This window comes from Dipodomys ordii, unplaced genomic scaffold, assembly GCF_000151885.1.
Source record: "Dipodomys ordii isolate 6190 unplaced genomic scaffold, Dord_2.0 Scaffold25, whole genome shotgun sequence".
Classification (NCBI taxonomy): Eukaryota; Metazoa; Chordata; class Mammalia; order Rodentia; family Heteromyidae; genus Dipodomys; species Dipodomys ordii.
Genome location: NW_012267241.1, coordinates 21,581,987 through 21,599,369, shown reverse-complemented (window position 1 = coordinate 21,599,369; position 17,383 = coordinate 21,581,987). Strand labels below are relative to the sequence as shown.

Sequence of the window (17,383 nt, the reverse complement as noted above, 5' to 3'; positions counted from 1 at the left end):
AGCCCAGCGAGCCGGGGGAGAGCGGACAGCGGGCGCGGGGCGCGGCTGCCATGGGCGTGCAGTGAGCGGTCGCTCGGGGCGACTTCCTCGGCGGCGCGGAGCTCCCTGGCTGGCGGTGCGTCTCCTCGATCACCATGAAAGGTAGGGAGGGGGCCGCGCGGGAGGCCGGCGAGGTGCACCCTGCGCCAACCGGTCCTTTGGGCTGCAGCCCCAGGGGGAGTCCGGTGGGTGCGTGGTTCCGGGGTGCGGGGGAAACCTCAGGAGACCCGGAGAGCAGTTAAGGGGTGCCAGCGCCCGGTGGCCCTTGTCCCGGACGCGTCTGGTGCCAAAGTAGTTTGAAACCTCAAGTCGTTGTTTACGAATTCCAGTTCCCAACTTTTTCGTTTTTAATTGAAAAAACCTGCGGGGAGTGAGGCATCCTCCTCATCCTCATCCCCAGCCTCCACATGCCTGCGGGGCTGCCCTCCGCGCGCCCCGCGCGCCCCACTCGCTCCCCCGTCATCCCCACCCGTGCCGTCACCCCGCTGCCCACCGGCCGGGACTCGGGATGTTCCCCGTGCGCCCGTCCCACATCTGGCAGTGATTTAGATGCCCGCGGAGTTCAGCTGGCTCGGAAAGTGCGTTTGGCATCTTGCTCCATCACATCCACTCGCTGGAAAACAACTGCTCCCCGTTCCGCGTCCTCCTCCGGTGCCAGCCTGCGGGCGGGCTGCGCGCACGTGCGCTCCGCTGCGCGGGATGCGGGGGGGGGGGCGACACGCACCGACCCGGGAATCGGCCCCCTGGGGCGGTGTCTGTCCTCGGCCAGGCGGGGCTGTGGTGCCGGGGATGGACTCTTCCTGGGCAGCCTTCTGTTTCGTGGAAACACTGAGATTTGTCAGCCAAAAAATCCTGATGGATAGGAGAGAGAAATAATCACCGCGCCACGCATCGAAGGGAGTCGTTGAGGACCGGGCGGGCGTGGTATTTACACCAGACCCGACGTCTAGGTGTGGGGTTAGGGGAACACGTCTGGGTCCCCCGCCTGATCTCGGGCTGGATGCAAAATGCCATCGGATCGCAGTGACCGAGTTTCCAGCGGCTTCGGGCTGCGCGGTGCCAGCGCCCTGGCTGGCCAGGGGTGGCCCCCGAGAGCCCCACGCGCCTGGAAGAGAACTTTTGGCTCGGGATGGCTTCTTGGAAAGGCAGTTCACGCTGAACTCTGCAGAGATAAGGTCCTAGCGATGTGCTCTTCTACAGTGTCTCCACGGAGACTCGGGAAGGGAGGGGGAGAGGACGTCAAAAGATGCGAAGCAGCTGATCTGTTTAAGAGACTTTAAAAACGCTGCGGGAGAACAAGGCTGCGAGTAACTGGAGCTCAGTTCCCATCATTTTAGCCAGTCATTAAATCATTAAGAGCTGGGCACCTGGGTGGCTCAAGCCTGTAATCCTAGCTACTCAGGAGGCTGAGATCGGAGGATCACCGTCTGAAACCAGCCCAAGCAGGTGAGTCCTTAAAGCTCTTATTTCCAGTTAACCACCAAAAGGCTGGAAGTGGAGCCGTGGCTCAAGTGGTAGAGCTCTAGTCTTAAGGTTTTTTTTAAAAAGAAAATCTCAGGACAGTGCCCAGGTGCTAACGTTAAGCCCTGGTACCAAGCACCAGAAAAAGTCATTAAGGGCAATCGTTTTTCAACTCTTGTGTGTGCACGTGTGCCAGTGCTGGGGCTTGAACTTGGAGCCTTGAGGCACGCTCCCTTAGCTTTTCTGCTCAAGATTTGGCATTCTACCACTTGAGCCACACCTCCACCTCTGGACTTTTGGTGGTTAATTGGAGATAAGAGCTTCATGGATTTTTCTTCCAGGGCTGGCTTTGAACTACAACCCTCAGATCTCAGCCTCCTGTATAGCTAGGATTACAGGCATGAGCCACTGCTGCCCAACTCAGTTTTTCCATCTCTTGTGATGATGAGTCTGTCACTTTTTAATCAGCCCTCACAAGAGTTCTAAGCCCTGAAGTGTATTATGCTTTAAAAAAAAAAACGGAATAAATGACCATGACTACACTGTATTTCTAAGCAGCAATCAACATGTGCAAGGAAAAGCATTTTGGGGTAAGACATGCTGAGCTGGCTCCAGATTGAGGACCTCTGGAAAGGTTCCTGCCTTACCCCATTATGGTCCCAACCCTCCCTAGGATCCCCAACAACATCTGCCTCAACTAGAAGGCTGGTTTTGGGACTGGCGAATCCATATGTAGCTAGTCATTTTGAAGGCATATTTTATTTTGAGTCGAGGTTTCACTAGGTAGCACAGGCTGGCCTTGAATTTGGTGATCCTCCTGCCTCTGCCCCCTGAGTGCTGAGATTATAGGCTTGTACTACCACACTAGCCTTCGTGTGTGTGTGTGTGTGTGCGTGCGTGTGTGCGTGTGTGTGTGCACATGTGCATACGCACATACGTACTTGTATGTGTGCATGCATGTATGTATCAGTCCTGGGACTTGAGCTCAGGGCCTGAGTGCTGTCCCAGAGCATTCATGCTCAAGGCTAATATTCTACCACTTGTGCCACAGCTCCATTTCTGCCTTTTTGGCAGTTAATTAATAAGGTGCTCATGGATATTCCTGCCTGGGATATGGCTTTGAGACTCTTAGATCTCAACCTCTTGAGTACCTAGAATTGCAGGGGTAAGCTAGTGCCACTTGGCTTGGAGACCTTTCTTTTTTGGTCGGTTGTGGGACCTGAACTCTGGGCCTGGGTGCTGTCCTCAGCTCTTCAGCTCAAGGCTAGCACTCTACCACTTGAGCCACAGCCTTTTCTGCTTATGTGGTGCTGAGGAATCGAACTCAGGGCCTCAGGCATGCAAGGCAAGCGCTCTACCACTGAGCTACCTTCCCAGTCCATGGAGACCTTTTTTTTAAAATTATTACTTATTTTTTTGGGGGGGTCCAGTCGTGGGGCCTGAACTCTGGGCCTGGGTGCTGTCCCTCAGCTCTTCAGCTCAAGGCTAGCACTTGAGCCATAGCACCACTTCTGGCTTTTTTTTTTTCTGCTTATGTGGTGCTGAGGAATCGAACCCAGGGCCTCATGCATGCAAGGCAAGCACTCTACCACTGAGCCACCTTCCCAGCCCCATGGAGCCTTTTTTAAAAATGGAAATATTCTAGGAGATTTGATTATCATCAGCATATAATTTGCACTTGTGTCTAGTTGCAGAGATAGGGAGGGAGGGAGGAGATACATTTTTTAGTGCCTACTAAGTGCAGCCTTTGTGTTGTAACTTTTATAAACACATTGCAGTTTTAGCAATGGTCTTTTTTAGAGTTTGAATCCAAGACCTCTTACATGATATACTTACCTCCATCTTCAGTCCAAGAGCAGGTATTTAACTCATGGATTATACATGTGGAGACTGATGTAGGAGAAACAGGACCTGGTGACTAAATGGATGGAACAGATAAGACAAGCTCTGTGGGTTTGTATCCTGGTGATGTTCACAAGTTGCTAGGACATCAGGCCTAATAGCTTTTGGTAGAGACTAGAGGAAAAGTGAAAGCCAGACAACTGAGTAGCCAAGTAAACCCACAGATAGGACAGAGCTCAGAAGAGGCAAATCCAGACCATTGAACCTGGGTCTTCTGAAGCCCAGGCTGGGGTGTTGCTCTTAAACAAAAAAGGAAAGGTGCTTTTACTCAGTGGGATATTCTGACCCTTTAGTCAAGAGTTCCTCTGTGCTCCTGATTATGCAGGGTGCTTGTTAACTCACTAGGCCTTCAATACCATTTTGTTTTCCTCAATAACAACCTTGGCAAGTGCTAAGAAACTGTGTGCAGTTTCTATATTCACAAGGCCCACATCTGAGGATTCAGCTGAGGATTGGAGAGAGTTGAAAGAAGTTATGTCGATACTGAACTTCTTTGTCTGCATTCCCTTAACATCACAGTGTAGTAACCATGCAGAGAACATTTATCTTTTATTGGGTATTCCATTATTTTTTGCGGTGGGGGGGCAGTCATGGGCTTGAACTCTGGGCCTGGGCACTGTCCCTCAACTCTTCAGCTCAAGGTCAGTGCCCTTCCACTTCTGGTTTTCTGGTGGTTAATTGGAGACAAGAGTCTCATAGACTTTCCTGCCTGGGCTGGCTTTGAACTGCTATCCTCAGATCTCAGCCTCCTGAGTAGCTAGGATTACAGGCATGAGCCACCAGTGCCTGGCTCAAAATTCTTTTCACTGATTTCTAGTATACTGGGATTGCATGGGTTATATGCAACTATTGTGCATTTTATTTTATTTTGGGGGGTATATGCTATGTGTTCTACTACTGAACAACCTCTGGTCTCCAGCATTTTATTTAAGGCACTTGCACACCTTGGGTTTTAGAATAGTTAGTCAGGGGGCAGAGTATTCTGGAAACAGTCTGAGGATGCTGTGGATCCTGTATTTCCTTAAAACATTGTTTAGCCAAATAGAAAATTAGTAGACACTGTGAGGAAATTACATAGCTTCACTTGCTAAAGTAGTTGCTCCCTATGCAAGTCAGATGCTTCTTTAAAAATTAATTTTTATTGAGATTAAGTGATTACATAAATTTCACAAATTTCACAGTTTTGTGAGATAGTGATATTTAGTTAGTCACAAACACATTTTACCCTTCACAAGGCAACTTGTCATTATCATGGTCTATAATGTTCTTGACCACATATATAGTATATGTGTGTGTGTGTTTGTGTGTGTGTGTGTGTGTGTGTGTGCATGAGGGAAGCTAGGAGGAGGACACAAAATCAGAGGGAAATGGAAAAATATACAACAGAGGGACAACAAACTAAGCAACTCAAGGGCAGCGATGGGAGAGAGGGAATGAGAGGGAAAAAGGGAACAGCTAACACTAAGCAAAAGGAAAAAAATGTACATATCATCCAATGTGAAAGAAATAGTTGTATTGTCAAAGCTCATAGAAGTCAGATGCGTTTTTAAGGGTACTTATTCTCTTAAACCTTAGGCCTAGCCTTTTAATAGACCAACTGTAATCCCAATCTGCTGTGTGCCACAGCACCACCTATCGGTCACATTTAGCAAACATCTCTGTTCTTTTTCCTCCATTCCTGGCGTCCCCAAGTACCAAAATAATGACATCATTATATATTTCCAGAAGAAAACTTCTTGTCCTGTTGCTGCAATATGCGAAGTCTTCCAAGCTGAGTTGAGAAGAAGTACAGCTTGTTTGTGAATAGAAAAGAAAATGAAGCTTGTTTGATTTCCAATTTCAGTTTTCAATTAGCTCCTAAAACCCATCATCAATTTAGTGGTTTGAGGAAAATAGTCACATTCTTTAAGAAGGAATCTGACTCTTCTCGAGTTGAATAATTACTAGATCCCATTCCTGATTCTGATCCTTGAGGATACTGGTAAGGCTCAGTGCAGCCACACTTGCTGCCTGACTGAAAACAGCCTTGTGTTTCCTTGTGTTTTGGGACAGTCTCCTTTCCCACTGTATTCCTGGGGTTTCTGGTGCTTTCTTAGGCTAAGCAAACAACACTGAGAGCATCAAAATGGGAACAAAATAAGACCTCATTCTCTTCGCTGATTGGGCATCAGGACCCCCTTCTTCTGGAGGGCAAATTTACAATCTAATTACACTTTTGACTTTTCATTAGTTTGGAGATGCTTGACATTCTTAATCTGAGGCTTAATTACTGTTAAGTATAGATCATCTTGTCTGTGGTCTCCCATGTAATTTCTCAAGATTGTTCCCATGCCTCCTTCCCTACCCCCAACCCTTGGCTATGTGTCTCATCCATGACAATGTGACAGGAAAAACTAGTAGATGATAGCTTTCAAGGATTGTCACAACGGGGGATCTAATTTTCCTAATACATACTTGTTCTCATTAAAATATTCTTTCCAAGCAGCTGATACAAGTGCGGCCAGGGTACATTGCATGGCCCCCTGAAGGATTAGCTTGCTTGCATGTCATTTTTATTTAGTTATCTATCTGTCTTTGTATTGGAGCTTGAACAGAGGGTCCCAGTGCTCTTTGTTAGCTTTTGTTTTTTGGCTCCAGGCTTGATGTTCTGCCGCTTGAGAAACACATCTACTTCTAGCTTTTCACTACTTGATTGGAGATAAGATTTTCAAGGACTTTTTCTCCCCAGGCTAGCTTTGGAACCATGTTTCCCAGTTCTCAGCCTCCTGAATAGGGAGGATTATAGGCATGAGCCACAAGTGCCTAGCTAGCTAGCTAGCTTTCTGGAAGAGTTCGCTTTCCAGATGGGAAAATCACACACTTTGCCCTGAGTAAAGCCTTCCTGGGAGGGAAGGTCTCTGGTAGCAAGAAGCCTTGGGAATCCCTGGATATACTGTGGCCAACATGGTCAGAGAATCCCCCTTCTGGCCAGGCAATGAAAGTCTTCATAAGCTATTCATAACCAGGAGACAGGGAACAGGGTCCTGGGTTGGCATGTAAGAGCCAGGGATGGAGTGGCTCTGTGTGGCTGTGTTCATAAAAACTTCATAGGTATTTTTGATGGCTACTTAATATTCCCCATATATTATTTTTCTATGTAATATCTAACCTGTACTGAGCAGCCACCATGCCAGTCATTACTGTTTTCTCCAATTTGGAGATGGAAAAACTTAAGTTCAGGGAGATCGCTGTTCTTGTCTAAGGGCACCCAGCTTACCAGTGCAAATAAGTATTCAAATTCAGACTGATTCCAGGATCTAATAACAGCTGTAGCCTACAAAACACTGTCAGAAGTGCCATTTCCAAGGACAGATTGTGAGCAAGGGACAAGAGATTGATAAGCATTCTTCACAGAAATGGTTTCGTTCTTACTGCTGACACCACACTTTCTAACCTACCAACCTGCCCTCCACCCAGGCTTGAGGGAGGTAGCTTTTCAATCAAGCTGTGATTTGATTTCTGTCTAAGCAAGTATCATGTGAAGAGCCAAAACCAATATAGTACCTTGAGAAAAAAATGAAGATCATGCTGGGACTTTGGTAATTACATAGCAGTGAAAGCCAAGACAAGCAGAAATTAGTGACCCCCAACAAGGATGTCATGGAGGTCTAGAAGCTTCTTAACCCCTGGAGTTTACCATCATTAGTTAGTCAGTGCTCTTAAGTATAAAAGAAATGTGTTTTTCAACATGAGAGGAGATTTAAAATAAAATGTGTTCATTGGACTTGGAAGTATTCAACAGAACTCCTTCCTACTTTGTAAGCAGCTCAATATTATTAAAAAAAAATTACAGGTGGTAGTATATAGCTTTTTGAGCTTCATGTTCTTAGGACATAGAAATTACTAAGAAACTAGCTGAAACTTAGAAAGCAATGTGTTCTTTGAAGTTTCAACAGTCCAATTTTAAACCTATCTATGTTTTAAAATACAACCATCTTGGAAGTGGCACTGTGGCTCAAGTGGTAGAGAACTCATCTTGAGCTGAAGAGCTCAGGGACAGTGCCCAGGCCCAGAGTTTAAGCCCCATGACCGACCAAAAAAAATTGAATTATGAGCTGGGAATGTGGCTTAGTGATAGAGTGCTTGCCTAGCATGCATGAAGCTCTGGGTTCCATTCCCCAGCACCACATACACAGAAAAAAACAGAAGTGGCTTGTGGCCCAAGTGGTATGGTAGAGTGCTAGCCTTGAGCAAAAGAAGCTCAAGGACAGCATCCAGGCCCTGAGTTCAAGCCCCAGGACTGGCAGAAAATAAAAAACCATCTCATGTAATTGTGCTTAGTGAAAGTGATCAATTTGGTTTGTCAGTACCAGAGTTTGAACTCAGGGTCTTATGGTTTGCTTGATTTTGTTTGTTTGGTGCTCTACCACTTAAGCCATGCTTCTAGACCAGCTTTTTGCTGTTTTACTTTGGAAATGGAAGTTCGTGGATTTTTCTTCCTGGGTTGGCCTCCAACTGGGGTCCTCTGGATCTCAACCTCCTGAGTAGCTAAGATTACAGGTGTGAGCCACTGGTACCTAGATGAACCTGATAATTTTTTTTTTTTTTTGGCTGGAGGAATGAGTGTCATGAAACTGAAGAATCTGGTAAATACAGGAAAACAGTTTAACTTTCCAGGGTCCTCATTCCTTTGTGAAAACTGAGAATAATAGTATCTACCCAGTAGAGCTGTTTTGAGGATTAAATAGCTTGATATAGATCCATTCTTTAGAATGGTGTCTAGCATATAAGAACTTACAATGTTTTCATTATTGTAATACATTATAGTACTGTGTGATTATAATCTATCTTTTCCTCCAGGCACTAATTTAATTGCCAGTAAAGAAGCACTTACATTAATTTGATCATGTGCTATAGTTTAGATTGTGGGAGTGGGCAAGTATTCAAGTCTCAATAGTAAAGTCATTTTCAAGTTACAGATGCCAGAAACTGACCGAGGGACAGGAGTGTTGTGTGTGCTGTCTGCAGGGAGCAGGGACAGTACTCGCCAATGCTGTCATTCCTGTCAGTGTTACTGTTGTAAAACATCAGCCCTGCTGGGTGCTGGTGGCTCACCCTTGTATTCTAACTACTCAGGAGGCTGAGATCAGATGATCGCTGTTCACAGCCAGCTTGGTCAGGAAAGTCAATGAGATTTTTATCTTCAACTAACCACCAGAAAACTGGAAATGGAGCTGTTGCTGAAAGTGCTAGAGCACTAGCCTTGAGTGAAAAAGCTCAGAGACAGCAACCAGGCCCTGAGTTCAAGCCCCAAGACTGACCTCCTCCCTCCCAAAAAAAGTCACCCCTTTCCAAAATGCAGCTTGTCAACAGTATCATTTCTTACTTATGATAATGGTAGAAAATAGATGTATATCAATATGCCTAATTTGCTGGGAACCCTGATTTTCCATAGGCACAGTTGTTCAGGTCCTACTGATGGATGACAGAATATTTTTTAATCTGTGCCTCAAATCCAGTGTCCACTTTTTTTTTTGAGTAAGGATATGACCTCAAGAAATCACAACATTAAACAAATTTGTGAGTATTAGGAAAGACATGTATATATGTGAGCTTTTAACCATATGACATCATGTTTTCTTCGTTAGTGGTATTATATACGTTTTCCATTAAGATGTCATATTTCTATTTATGGTCGGACCACCAAATTCTAACTGGTTTTTCATTTTAATCTTCTTTCCCCCTTTGGCTTCTCTTTTTGTTCTCCTCCTCTTCCTTCTTCTCTCCTCTTCATCCTTTTTTCCCTCCTTTTCCTCCTTCTCCTTCTCCTCCACCTCCACCTTCATCTCTACCTCCACCTTCTTTTATGGTGCTTAGGATCAAACCTAGTAAGCAACAGACAAATTCTGTCAATGATCTATACTCTCTCCTTCCCTCCCTCTTTCCGTCCCTCCTTTCCTCCCTCCTATCTATTTTACTCAAAGTTTCAGAGCCCATTATGACATCGGAGGGCATGGCAGAGAGGAGCAGTTCACATCATGGTACCCATGGCAAAGGAAATGAAGAGACTGGGCATCTGGTATAACCTTCACAGACATACCCACAGTGACCCACCTCCTCCAGCTAGGCCCCACTTCCTCCAGCTTGTTAGGCCCTGCCTCCCAAAGTTTCTGTAACCTCCCAAAATAGCTCCACCAGCTGGAGACTAAGCATTCAAAACATGAGCCCATGGGGGAACACTTCATATTCAGCTTACAACATTATGGCTCTGATCCCAAAGGCTTATGGTCATTTTACAATGCAAAACATATTTTGTGTATCTCCAAGAGTACCTATGGTTTTAAGTTTCAACATTGGTCAAAAATCTAAGTGGCTCATGCCTGTATTTCTCCTATTAGGAGGCTGAGATCACAGTTTGAAGCCAGCCTGTGCAGACACCTCCAAGGGATGCCATCTCCTCTCCAATTAACCAGCAAAAAGTCAGGCTGGAGGTGTAGCTCAAGCGATAGAGTGCCAGCTGTGAGCAAGCAAGCTGAACAAGAGCTTGAGACCCTGAGTTCAAGCTCCAGTACCAGCATAACCCCAATCCTAGCCCATACCTGCATGTGTACATGTGCACACACACACACACACACACACACTCCTCTTCCCCATATACAATCTAAGTCCAGCATCTCTATGGAAGCTCAAGACACTCTTTTAGCTGAGAGCACTTGTTTTGTTTTTCTTTTTTTTCCCATTATTATTGAGGTATTGTACAGAGAGAATGCCACTTCATAATAAGTAATGAGTAAAATTCTTCTTTTTATAATGTCATCCCCTCTTTTTGCTTTCTCCCAGTTTTCCTCTCCCATCCCTGCCCACAAGATCTGAGAGCACTTGTAAAATAAAACACACACACACACACACAATCCCCAAGTTACATGCTTCCTGGACCCACGCTGGCTTCAGACTCACAATCTTCCTACCATAGATCCTCCATTGTTGAGATTCAAGGCAGCAGCCACCACACCCAGGTCTTGACAATCTCCCTACCATGATTAACGTGGTTCGGAGGGTTCCTTCATAGGAGACGTGCACCTTCCTGTAGTTTTCTGAAAAGGATGAACAAAGGTGTCAAGGTTTTGTTGTTGTTTTGCCAGTACTAAGGCTTGAACTCAGAGCCGTGTACTCTCACTTTCTTGCTCATGGCTGGTATTCTATCATTTGAGCCATACCTCCAGCCTGGCCTTTTGCTGGTTAATTGGAGATGAGATCTCTCAGACTTTTCTGTATAGGCCAGCTTCAAATATCAATCCTCAGATTTCAGCCTCTTGAGTAGCTAAGATTCCAGACATGACCTCCTGGCATCTGGCTAGATGTCAGGATTTTAAAGGTCATTATTTGCTGCTTACTCTAAGTTGCTGAAGCTGTTGGTTGCTGGGGGAAAATCTAAATTAGCACCCATTGCTAATTTAGGGTAAAAGTAATGGAAGTGTCATTCACTTTTGTTGAACTATAAGAGAAGTAACAAGGCATGTTATCTTTCTTTATTCCCAAAGTAAGAATTTACTGTTGTTGTTTTTTCTTAAATGAGCGTCTTACTTAAAAGTTGTGCCAAAAATTGGAGTCAATCTGGGCATAGTATCTTATGCATGCTTATATTCTGGATTACTCAGGAGACAAAGGTCAGAAAGATCATGGTTTGAGGCCAGCCCAGGCAAAAAAAATTAACCAGACCCCTTCTCATCTGATAAGCCAGGCATGTTAGTATATACCTATGGTCCCAGAGACACAGGAGGCATAGGTTGGAGGATTTTGGTCTGAGACTGTCCCAAGAAAAAGTGTGATCTTATCCAAAAAGTAACAAGCAAAAAAAAAAAAAAAAAAAAAAAGGACAGGACATGACTTAAATAGTAAAGTGTCTGACTAGCAAGTATGGATCTTGAGTTCAGACCCCAGTGCCACCAAAGAGAGATTTTTTTTTTCCTGTAGTAACTTTGAATAACCTAAAATATTTACATTTCCGCATATACTTACACCCATCTGTGTGGGAGAAGGACTTGAGCAGTTGAATGGAAGATATCTAATTTTTCTCTCAAAAACATCTGAAACCTCAGATACTTCATTACACTCACTTTCTTAATTCTTCCTACTCAGAAGGTGAAGATCAAGAGAATCACAGTTCAAGACTAGCATGGACCAGTCATCAAATCATCATCTTAATAGCTGGGTCTGGTGCCTCACACCTGTCTTCTCAGCTACTGGGGAGGGGGTGGGGAACAAAAAGTAGGATTGCTGTCTAGGCAGGCCTGAGAAAAATTCAAGATCCTATCTAAAAAATATCCAGAGCAAGCCGGGCTCATGCCTGTAATCCTAGCTATTAAGGAGGCTGAGGTCTGAGGATCATAGTTCAAAGCTAGCCTGAGCAGGAAAGTCCATGAGACTCTTATCTCCAGTAAACCACCAGAAAACTGGAAGTGGCGCTGTGGCTCAAGTGGTAGATTGCTTGCTTTGAGCTAAAGAGCTGAGGGACAGCACCCAGGCCCAGAGTTCAAGCCCCATGACCAACAACAACAAAAAAAAGCAAAACACACACACACACACACAATGCCTCCCCCTTCCTCCCCCCCCCCCCAGAAAACAAAGCCAAATGAGCTAGAGGCATGGCTCAAGCCTTATAGAGTACCCACCTGGCAAACAGAGTTCAAATCCTGCTACTGCCAAAAGAACAACAATAACGCAAACCAGAAACCAAAACAAAATGAAACCCACCAGAACAAAAGCAATAACAACAGAACCCCAATGTTGCCTAGCAAGTACACAGACCTGGGTTCGATGCTCAGGATTCAATCCCAACAGTGGAGGAGGGGAAGCCATAAATGTATGAGCTGTGCTAAGTTCCCTGGTTTCAAGATATTTCCACGTAGGGGCTGGGAAGGTGGCTCAGTGGTAGAGCGCTCGCCTTGTATGCTTAAGGCCCTGGGTTTGATTCCTCAGCACCACATAAGCAGGAAAAAAAAAAGCCAGAAGTGGCGCTGTGGCTTAAGTGGTAGAGTGCTAGCCTTGAGCTGAAGAGCTGAGGGACAGTGCCCAGGCCCAGAGTTCAGGCCCCACGACTGGATCCCCCCTCCCCCCCCCCGGCAAAAAAAAGATATTTCCACGTGGTAGAGAACACCATGCTTCTGTGGCTGGAAGCCAAGTGGGAGGATGAATCCTTACCCCAGTGCCCAGCCCGGTGCCCTCCCCAGGTTTGCCCCACAGATTGACTGGAGCAGGTGAGTGTGACTCTCACCTCTAACAAATCCAACTAAACTTCACTTGAACTCGTGGTCTGAAATAGCAGCGCTCAAGAAAATAAGAAAGCAGCAGCAGAATTCTATTCTGTGTTCTTTACAAAATCCCTGGCCAGTGTGGCTCTGTGCCAGTTGCCGAGGAAAGTAAAAATACATGCAAGTAAAAATAAATGAAGAAATAGTGCACTTCAAAGCACTCAAGCAAAGTACAGTATAGCTCACAGGTACTGAAATGAATGCCAAGGTACAGCCAGGGAAGCCAAGAAGCTATGCACTTGAAGGTCTAAATCTTCAGCATGTTTTTGTTATTTAATATGTTAAAGCTTCAGTCTTTCCTGCAGATAGACTGCTGTCAGAAGCAGGATCAAGTTCTGGCCACTGCAAAACATAAAGGTCTTAAATATCAAGTCCTTAGTAATGTAAGAGTGTAGCAGCGCTTATACCAGGATATTTGTCTCTCTCTCTTTTTTTTTAAAGCTTTTTAATTTATTTCTGTGTGTGTGTGTGTATGTGTGTGTGTGTCTTGAACTCAGGGTATAGGCACTACCCCCCTAGAGCTAGTGCTCTACCACTCAAGCCACAGCTCCTCTTCCAGTTTTTTTGGTGGTTAATTGGAGATGAGTATCTTGGTTCTGTCTACTCCAATAGACTTCAAATATGCATCCTCACATCTCAGCCTCTTGAGTAGCTAGGATTACAGGTGTGAGCTACAGTTGCCAGGCTCAGTTCTTTTTAAAATTTAACAGTTGTAAAAGGAGAGTTTCACTGTAACATTTTCATATATACAATGTATCCATTGGGCTCAGATTTTTTTATATTACAATGAAACTTCCTTTTTCAACTAAAAGGAAGTTTCATTGTAATATTTTTATACATACAATGTATCCCATCAATCCCATTCCTTCTATTATTAACCCTTATCCTCCATCCCTCCTTAAAACATCCCTTCTCATTTCTCTCTCTATTGGTCCTTACCCCGTCCCACTGGTACCGAACCTGTTTTATTACTTTACTGTCATTCATTCTTTTAGTGTATATTTATTGTACCAATGGGTTTCACCATGGTATTTCACATGTTTGGTGATGCTACAAATTAAGCTCAGGGTCTCAGTGGGCTAGCTTCAGCCTTTTTCTTTTTCTTTGAACTCATGACCTTTCACTGTCCCTTAGATTTCTCACTCAAAGTTGGAACTTGACCACTTGAGCTACTTCTGACTTCTCGGTGGATAGTTGGAGATAAGAGTATGCCTTGGATTTATATGCCCAGGGTGGCTTCAAACTTTGATCCTCAGATCTCAGCCTCTTGAGCAGCTAACATAAGCCATGGGCTTAATATTTTGTTTTTGAGGTAGGGTTGGCTCACTTTGCTCAGACTGAACAACTAATTTACAGTTTGACAAAATGAATGCCAGGAAGCTGGAACATGTATTGGGGTTGAGTGGGGGAAATGCAAGGAGAAGGAAGGCAGATGAACGGAGAGGATAATGGTGGATGAAAAGTCATAATAGTGTGTGTGTGTGTGTGTGTGTGTGTGTGTGTGTGTGTGTGTGTGTGTGTGTGTGTGTGTGTGTGACAATGGAACTGGGTAACTTGAAGGGATTGGGGAGGGGTGCTGGGAGAACAATGGAAGAGGTGACATTGATCAAAATGCATTGTACTCATAAACTGATGAATTGAACCTCCTTTGTACCACTCAAGATATTTAAAAAAAAACTGAGTAAAACAAAGTTAAAAAGCTTTGCCTTTTTTCTCTCAACACTTCTCAGAGTTTCAACTAATGCAAAACCATGATGAACTTGCAAGAAAGAGATATGTAGCTCCACCCCATTTTCCAATCTCCACCCCCCCCACCAAGAAAATTCAGAGAAAGACTGATTGAGGATACATCTTTACGAGGCATTTCCTGATACTCCCAGTGAGAAGTTATCTGACAGGCCACTCGTGTCTCTTTCTATTTGTTGTTGTTCTTCAAATAGCTGTTGTAAGACTGGCTTCCCTTTGGGGAATGAAGGTAAAGACAAGCCCACCCTCCTCACAGAGCCCCCAAAATGGATGGATGGCCTGTTAGGCTTTTGTATCCTTGGAGACCCTAATGGTTTTGAATATATAGATTTGGAAGGAGAAACAAGGGCCAAAATGAACTGCTTTAACAACAAAAATACAAGAGCGTTCCCAGGAAAACTGTGGGAAGAAGAGTGCAGTAGATCAGGCAAAAGATGACAGAGAGAAAAGACACCAAAAAACAAACAAGCAAACAAACTAATGGTAGCCTTCACTGAAAGGACTTTGGAAGCAGAATTGTCTGTTGGGAGAGTTGAAGCTGTTCCCTGTTGGGAGTACAACCCAAATCTGTTCTTTTGGCTTCACTGTGAACTCTTCAGTGATGTTTCCCTGGTCTGCAGTGTCCCGGCTTTGCTGCAGAGGCGATGTGGTGGGGGAGGGGCTCTCCTTGGCAGGGAGAGCTGACCTCTCATGGCATTATCCAGGTGGCTGGGTTGGAAGCCTTCTCATCCTTGGAGATCACATCTGTAGATTCAACTGACAGTGGGCTGAAATATTTCAAAACCAAAGTCTTACCTGTACTGAGTATATATGTGGGTATTTTCCTTGTCCTTATTCCCTAAACAATACGGTACAACTATAGTCCTATAGTGCTGGCAAAATGTCAGGTGCTATAAGCGATCTAGAGATAATTTAAGCTATATGGAAGGGTGGGAGCAGGTTCCCCATGTAGGTACGGTAGCTGTTATGTAGAAGGGACTTGGAGAAGCATCTTGGAGGATTTGTAGAGTGAATGAATAAATGAATAAAGTTCCAAAGAGAAGCCATGGATGAGTGTGTCTCTTTGCAAATAGTCTAGTCTGATAGATATGGCTCCCTGGGAGAGATAAGGGATGACATGTAACAGATGACTCGTGAAGGCAGAGACAGAAAGGCTTGATTGGGTGCTCTAATCTCTGACCTTGTTGTATGGAGAAAAAAATGGAGAAACCCCATTTGGGGAGGTCAAATTGGGAGTCTTTATTAATAAAGGCCAGTGATGACTGCATGGTGGACTCCTCTCGTAAAGACCAGTAGCCAGCAAATACACTTAACACTGTTAATAAACTGAGCCATAAAGGCCAGAGAGGAGAGAAAGAACAAAAACAAGACCAACAAACCAATTAGTTCCAATGGAGAGCTGGAGAGGGATGCCATGGTGGCTGGAGAAGAGCCAGGAGCCAAGACAGGAACGCGGGGACACATGGCATGGCTTAATGACATCTGAGCTGGTCCAAATAGTGTGAGGGGCAGGGGGCAGGATCACAGGAAACTTGGGTCCCTTGCACAGGACTGACAGGTTTAGTAACCTATCATCCAAGTCCCCACCCCTGCCTCCAGGTATTTTGGCATGCCCACCTCCTGAAGAGAAGATGCCAGACCCTACCATCCACCATGTGGCCAAGATGGTGCTGGTCAGACCTGGTCTCCTCACTTCAACCTGAGAAACCTACTTGGATTGTAAAAATCTGACTGCCAGATAAACAACAAAGTTCTCCTACCTGTCCTTTGAATAAGGAAGCACTAGCAAAAGGCAAAGATGTCACAGCCCTCCTTTCTCTGCTACAAAGAGTTGTTCCATATCATGAGATCATTCCCATGCACCTTGGGTTTTCCTTCATGATACAAGATTCAGCCAGGTCGTGTCCCCTTTGGGGGACCATCACAGTGGCTTGTTTCCCCGTTCATGACCTCTTTTGGTTAGGGTCTTCTAGACAGACCTGGTTTTGACACCTCTTACTTGTCCCCAAAACTTATCCTTTTTGTGCATGGTTAACAGAAAGTTGTGTGTGCGCAGTTCTATTACTTCCAGACCCAGACCTGGTAAACTGTAAACAGGAAGCTCTGTATCGATGTAAGGAATTTTGTCATGGTCCCATTAGGAGGGAGAGTTTGGGTCTTTGGGTAGCAATATAGTCTTTGGCTCCAATATAGTATCTCTCTTGTGTCCACAAGACAATCACTAGGTATGAATTCCCATAGCAAGACTGCCTGTTGAGATACATTGACTGGGAACCATCTTTCCAGGAAGGGTTTGGGTATCATGGAAGGGGTTATACTGGGTTCTGAGATTGCTGCCCTAGTTGGTGGGAGCTATGAGATCTGAAAGGGCCAGCTGGTTATTTATTCTGTGATTCATTCAACAACATTTATTCATTCATTTTGCTCCTTTCACATTTTTTAGACACAACAAAGCAAGATTGTCTTTATTCATGTATGACATGATTATTTCCACAGAAATTCCCAAGTAGATTAAAACAAAACAAAGAGCCTCAAAATAACAACTGAAAAAATGAGATTAGAGCTCTCAAAATAAAGGCCAATATTCAAAACTTCAGTTCACTTCTATACTGTGCAACAAGCAACTGAACATGATCCAAAACATTAAATATGCATGTGCCAAATTGAACAACATTTTCTAAGACCCTGGCAGAGGAAAAAGAAAACCTCAAAATGTTCCTAAGAGAAATTAAAGTAGACCTAAACAAACAGAAGCAAATGTGATTTTCATGGATTGGAAGACTCGAGTTTGTGAAAATGTCGATTGCCTTGAATCAATTAGCATCAATTAGCTATATAAGGAGGTTGCATTTATTGAGCCTTTGCACTAGGCACCATTCTAAGCAAGAGGTGGGGGAGGTTAATTGTGGCTAGGAGAGGGTGTTCCTGAGGTTGAGCCATGTGAC

At 44.6% G+C, this 17,383-nt stretch overlaps 1 protein-coding gene across 2 annotated transcripts in view; it reads left to right on the top strand.

Annotated features, from left to right (window-relative positions):
• Positions 1–12: 12 nt before the first annotated feature.
• Colec12 (collectin sub-family member 12) overlaps positions 13–17,383 on the top strand; it is a 169,914-nt gene continuing 152,543 nt past the window's right edge. The window contains exon 1 of one of the 2 annotated variants that reach the window (XM_013014828.1): positions 13–141. In XM_013014828.1, the coding sequence (XP_012870282.1) occupies positions 135–141 (7 nt within the window). In that variant the 5' untranslated portion in view covers positions 13–134. Of the gene's footprint in view, positions 142–1,146; positions 1,215–17,383 lie in introns of those variants that run through there. The other variant, XM_013014827.1, reaches the window with a different exon arrangement.